This window comes from Electrophorus electricus, chromosome 14, assembly GCF_013358815.1.
Source record: "Electrophorus electricus isolate fEleEle1 chromosome 14, fEleEle1.pri, whole genome shotgun sequence".
Taxonomy (NCBI): domain Eukaryota; kingdom Metazoa; phylum Chordata; class Actinopteri; order Gymnotiformes; family Gymnotidae; genus Electrophorus; species Electrophorus electricus.
In genome coordinates, this window is record NC_049548.1 from 110,999 (window position 1) to 117,500 (window position 6,502).

Genomic DNA, 6,502 nt, shown 5'->3' on the forward strand with positions numbered 1-6,502 from the left:
GATTGTTAATGGTACACAATTTTTCTTGCATGTTGCACAGCATCTCATTAGGAGCTTTTTTACAACATGCCAGGATCTCCCCATCTTGTGTGACCTAAGCGAAATGTTGAGTGTGCTGCTCTACGCTGTCAATTATCGAGAATGAGTCAGAGAACGCTCCGTCCAGATGGTGGCGCAATGCAGTATTTGGTTTATGAACCGCCATAAAAATAATAAGATGAAAAAGGTATAAGACGTACCTGTAGCTGATTGGGCGTTTCTTTAGAAGTGGGCGGATACTTAGTTTGAAAATAGCTTTTTGGAAAGAAAAAAAAGCCTAGCTATTAGCTAACGCGCGAGGTTTGTGCGCCGTAGCTGAGAAGTTCTAAACAATATTTCTATAGTACGTCAATAGAGACACAACCCTCCAAAAATATAATAGAGTTGAAATCTAATAAGATTGAGAGTGTACAGTCGGACAGCTCTTTCAGAGTACTCGGTCGGTAAGTTAAAGTCTAAGTAGAGCAGCTCAAGTTCGCTAACGTTAGCTAGAATACGAGCATCTCCACTCAACAGAGCAGTGAAGGAGGGCGAAGAACTGAGAGTACAGTGGGAAACGTAGAGCTGTCTGTCTAATTGTACAGTTCACAAGGTATCTAATTATAAACACATCGAAACATGGCTTTTTAGCTGCGAACCAGCTAACTAACCTGTGTCGACCACGCCGGTTAGCTATTTTAGCTAGCTAACAGTTAGCTAGGTAATGATCTATACAGCCATCTTCTACCCTAACTTGGCTGTTTTATCTAATTTATTGATTCAGATTCTAGGATGGCTTTATTTCAAGATAATCCAACACACTCTTATAAGTAGTTACAAGGTGGCTATATTAACTGTATTTCTCACCATCTTGTCAGAAATGGCCCATCGTGTTGCTGTGAATGATGCCGCTGGATCTAAACGGACTTCAAGGGTTCGGGTTGCGGTGCGGCTCCGACCCTACATGGATAAGCAGGACGAGAAAGGCGAAGGTCCATGTGTCAGAGGACTGGGACCGCAGACTTTAGAGATCGTCAACTGGAGGAACGCCACTGAGACTCTGCAATATCAGTTAGTCGTTCATGGGTTTTTTTCTTCCTAATTTCCACTGCTAAAACGTAAAGCATCTTAACAGGTCTTGGTCTTTGCGTGGTAGACCATGATTTGGTAGCTGGTGCTGATATACAATTTCTCCCTGCAACAAAACCAAATGGCCATTATTGTGCCTGCTTGGGCAAGTACAGAGAAAACAAATTTAAGTTATTCATTATTATACACCATATTTTTTTTGTTTTATTTTTACTGCTCATTACCATCTGTTAGTGTTCATGTAGTTAAACTAGATTATTTTTCCTGAAGAGTATATAGTTTGTATTTCGCATTCCTTATGCCTTTTCTATTTTCTGGTGTAGGTTTGATGCTTTTCACGGAGAGAAAACCACTCAGCAGGAAGTTTTTTTGTCATCAGTGAAGCCCATTGTCTCCCACATCCTTAATGGTCAAAATGCCAGTGTCTTCGCCTACGGACCAACTGGAGCTGGTATGATGCAGCCTTTTTTTCTGCAAAGCAGGAGTTCTGCACATTTCTGTAGTTTTTGGGGGCTTTTTTATTAGGATAATTAGGACAACATTTAATAATTTCAGATGAGCAGCCTGTCTTCCTGTTTTAATTTGGTTTTGGAAGCAGAATGAGCAACACATCTTTTTGGAACATGCATATTGTCACTTTACATAAACGTAGTGTGTTTTTGCAGAAACGTATGCCCAGTATATGGAGATACTGCTTACTTCTGGCTTCTGTAGATTAATTAAAATATTGGCCATTGAAGTGTCAGTGTGCTTTGGAGGGTTGTTGCGTTCTTTTGTAACATGTACAGTATATGCATTAACCATTCTGTATAATGTCCCATTCTCTACCAAAAAAGGAACAATGCTGTGAAAATTGTGATGCTGCAGGTTAATTATGCAATGTACATTTGTCCCTTTTTGTGTATGTATGTAAGCAATTCTATTAGAACATACTAACATTGGCTGTGGTTTATTATCATGTCCAGTAATTTCAAGGCAATTCCCTCTACTTGCCACACACACACACACTGCCATTATGCTTCCCATGTGAGTGAATTTGAATTCTGTTGGCCTTTGTCTGCTTACTTTTTCAACCATATAAATGTATCCTTGCATTCTGATTTTTTTTTTTTCCCTCCCTCAACCTTTAATCGTGTTTTCATTTTCTTTGTTTGTTTGTGTTCTCTACCAGCTCTAATATTGTCCGTCTTGGAAAAAGCTATTCTAGTGGCAGACAACATACTTTATTCTATAAGCCATGCTATATCTTGCACAGAATGTCTTCCCCTCCAGAAATACGAACATATCTTAAATGATTTTGAGGCTACATCAGAGTTAAGTTAAAATCATGTTGTTAATGGACTTTAAATTCATTCTTTTTTTCAAAAATAAGCAGAAATTGCTTGTGGTTCTAACACACACAGTTTAAACTTAAGAAACCAAATAAGACCCTCCTTTTTTTTTTTTTTTTTTTTTTTGCTAAATTTTTTCCCCATCTCTTCTCTTTAGGAAAGACCCATACCATGCTGGGTAGCCAAGAGCAGCCAGGAGTGATCCCTAGGGCTGTTCGCGAGGTATTCCATCTGGTGCGCACCCAAGAGAAAGACCAGGGTGAATGGGGGTTCTCTGTCGGCATGTCCTATCTAGAAATCTACAACGAAAAGGTAAGGTCATCGAAATGCAGAACAGTAGGATAATTATTTTGATAAATAATTGTGTACAATGTAGTAAAAGACCAGTAATCTTTGGTGTATTTGGCATAATGTTAACGATGGTGCTAAATATGTTTTATAAAAGTCATTTTGCATGCTGTGCCAGTCAGAGGTTTGGACACACCTAACTGAATGTTAGGTTTTCATGGTCTTAAAGGCCCTATAACCTAGTGGTTTATGCCTAAATTTATTTTTAAAACAAATTTTAATGGTGAAAGTTGATAACCTATATATGAATTGAGTTTTAAAATGTATATTTACATAAAACAAAGAACAAAACAATAAAAAATTAATTAATTTTAAACACCCCCTCAAGAAATAGCTTTAATTTCTTTAAAACATCATAGGTGCCCCATGAAGCTTGTTCAGTGGTCAACAATAACATGCAAAGTTGTCATCAAAGTAAACTGTGGCTACTTAAGGTTTGTTTAAACAATAACCATATTTGTTTCACATGCCATTCCATTATTTTTTATACTTTTACTCTTGTAAGATGAAGGAAATGGTAAAAATGTCAGCATACTTTATAATCCATGTCATAGCTTGCACAGAATGTCTTCCCCTCCAGAAGGGAAAATCGACAATATATCCACAGTACGCTTTGGTCAAGTTGCTCTCACACTGTTAGTCACTTTCAAGAAAGTAAAACTTTTGGAGAAGATTGTTAACATTTATTGACTGTTTAATGTGTTATTTGAACCATTGAACTGATGTAGCTGTTTAAAACTACTTACCTGTTTATAGTTACCTGACAAACCTCAAATACTAAAACCATATCTTTTAAGTTGTACTATTTTCATCTTAAGAACACCCTAGGTGGTGTGGCTTGGATCTATTTCAACATGGAATGGCACAGTGCTGGTATTTTAGCTGCAAGAGAATATGCTAAAAAAAATTATCGTCATACTAACTTATTGCAGATGTTGCATCAAAGCTAATCGGTGACCCTCTCAAATTTAAAGAATTTGGGGATAAATATGTGCTTTATTCATAATTAGGTTATACTGAATTAGGTAATACTGAAAATATCAACCTACCATCAGCATCTGTGAACAAGGATTATCTTTTGCAGAACCTCAGAATTATTTGAATATGTATCCTTACCAGTAGGTTCATACATGTTACTTCCATTCTCCCTCCTTGTCAGTGACTACCTGCTACACCACTCAGGTAAAGCTCAGCTGCTGGAGCTTGTCAATTAGGCGTGCTGACTAGAACATTAGGTCATTCAGTGTTTCTTATTTAGGACTAATGAGTTAGCTTGATGTTTGCCATTGTTTTTGTTTTTAAAACCCTTGCTAAACATTTAATATGTCAGTATTATAAACATTTTTAGTGTTTAGAATATGTTCCCTGGGTCTTTGACACATACTAGTCTTGTTTTGCTTATATACAGTCATTTAATCGTTTCAACATCTTGTGTATATTATGAGCTGTCAATGTTACATGTCAAAGTTAAAACATTATTTGAAAGTCTATTCTCCTACTGCAGGTTCTGGACCTCTTGTCTCCAAACTCTCAAGATCTGCCAATCCGTGAAGATAAAGACAAAAACATAATCATCCCAGGCTTGACTCACACCTCCCTCTCATCCTTCTCCGATTTCCACACTCACTTTGTTCCAGCCAGTCTAAACCGCACTACAGCCTCCACCAAACTCAATCAACGTTCTAGTCGAAGTCATGCAGTTCTTCTGATCAAGGTACCACTGGCTGCCTGCCCCACTACCCATGTCACTACTTTTTACTTAAAGCACCCTTTGAAAGGTCTCGGATTAAAGCGCTTTTGTGCTGCACCTTGTGCTGATCTCAAATATCTTCCTGTAACAAAATGACTCCTTGTCTACTGCAGAAAATTGGACAGAAGACAATAAAGGCAAATATTTCCTGAAAATAAACAATGCAAGTTTGTAGCTAATTAGCTTTTTTGCTTTTTTTTTTTTTTTTTTTTTGTCTTCTATAAGAGTTTTTAGTGACACTTTTAAAGTGTCCCATGAACATAACCTGCATTTGCTTTGCTCTTCCTCTCAGGTTGTGAAATCTCAGCGTGTTCCTCCCAACCGACAGCAGACAGGGAAGCTCTACTTGGTGGACCTTGCTGGTTCAGAGGACAACCGACGTACAGGCAACCAAGGCATTAGACTCAAAGAAAGTGGTGCCATCAACCTGTCCCTCTTCACACTCAGCAAGGTTGTGGACTGCTTGAATGCTGGGACTGGGGGCCGAGTTCCTTACAGGGACAGCAAGCTCACTCGGTTGCTTCAGGATTCGCTGGGTGGCTCGGCCCATTCAGTCATGATCACAAACATTGCCCCTGAGTACAAGTATTACTTTGACACGTTCACTGCTCTCAACTTTGCTGCCAAGTCAAAGCACGTTGTCAATCGTCCATTTGTCCGAGAGACGATGTTGGACTCCACAAACAGTCAACATCCAGTTGCAAGGAAGAGGACCAGCGAGGAGCTGGAAGCAGAGGGATCTGGAGAGCCACGGAATAAAAGGCTAAAGGGCTGCAGGAGGCTGGAGCAGCCACCACCCACACACCCACAAAGGTCAGTTCCCCGAGGAACTAACTGCTCATTCAGTGTATTCTTTTCCTAGCGCTATAACAGGTCTTGGCCTTGTGAGGTAGGCCATGATTTGGTAGCTGGTGCTTAGAACGACAGGTCCTCATAACAAAAACCAGAGGTTTTTTAAGTATCTCATGGGTCAATAAAGGGGAGGACATTTTGTTTGAAATCTTTTGTACTGGGAATCTGTGAGCTAAAAAAGCAGCTTTTGAGGTACTATTTGCAGAAATGCCCATCAGGATGTAACTATATTTTCAGGGTTTCTTTTATTGCATAAGGCATTAGAATTATGCACTTGTCATTGACTTTTAAATCTAAATGAGCATCTCTTTTAGCCCAGTGGATTCATCGGTGTTGGACAGGCTTCTTGCTTTGGAGAAAATGATATTAGGCTCCCCAGAGAGAGAACGGCTCAACTTGCTCAAAACAGTCGCCCAGTCCCGCCAAGAGATTCAGGTGCGCGAATGCAAAATTTTGTGGAGTACACGCTTTGATCGTTCCAATCTTCTTTACGAAGACCATAGGTCCCGCGTTTTAAGCAATTTCAGGTCTCCAGTAGCACCTCACATTTAATATTTTTTGTCCTCCCCCAAATGTCTTATTCTTGGTCTGTACAGAAACTGAAAGAGAAGCAGAAGGAGCTGGAGGAAAAGGCAGACATGCTCAAAGTGACGGGAGATCATAGTGGTGTGATGGAAGAAAAAGAGGGCCCAAGCAGGAGTGCGACACTCTTTAAGACAGATATACCTGCACTCCACAAGAAACAGTCCACTGTAGCCAAGCCCAGGAAACAACAGGCAGTTGTCAACCCATTACAGGGTAAGATGAGCAATGGTATCAAGTAATGTACACAAATCCATTTAAGATATTTATAAAAGCTTAACGCTACCTCAGTTAATAATGACTAGTCAGTCTGCCAGTTTTAAGTTTACCATGTTCACATACATTGTATACTCTACCAAGTCATAGGACCTGTAACTTGTGTGAAGACCAGCATTTCTAACATTGGTTAGTGTTCAGTTAGGCATTGCAGTGGGTAAATGAGTGATACAGTAGACAAGCACAACTATTGGAATGGCGATAGTTGTGCAAGCAAATACAGAGGTCAGAACAAGGCAAGGTCATCTCAGAACCC

General features: G+C 39.5%; 1 protein-coding gene across 2 annotated transcripts in view; it reads left to right on the plus strand.

Annotated features, from left to right (window-relative positions):
* Positions 1-277: 277 nt before the first annotated feature.
* kif22 (kinesin family member 22) overlaps positions 278-6,502 on the plus strand; it is an 8,758-nt gene continuing 2,533 nt past the window's right edge. Inside the window, exons 1-8 of one of the 2 annotated variants that reach the window (XM_027031945.2) lie at positions 278-631; positions 897-1,089; positions 1,431-1,558; positions 2,596-2,750; positions 4,291-4,500; positions 4,829-5,349; positions 5,703-5,823; positions 5,985-6,186. In XM_027031945.2, coding sequence (XP_026887746.2) covers positions 899-1,089; positions 1,431-1,558; positions 2,596-2,750; positions 4,291-4,500; positions 4,829-5,349; positions 5,703-5,823; positions 5,985-6,186 — 1,528 coding nt within the window. In that variant the 5' untranslated portion in view covers positions 278-631; positions 897-898. The remainder of the gene's footprint in view (positions 632-896; positions 1,090-1,430; positions 1,559-2,595; positions 2,751-4,290; positions 4,501-4,828; positions 5,350-5,702; positions 5,824-5,984; positions 6,187-6,502) is intronic. The other variant, XM_027031946.2, reaches the window with a different exon arrangement.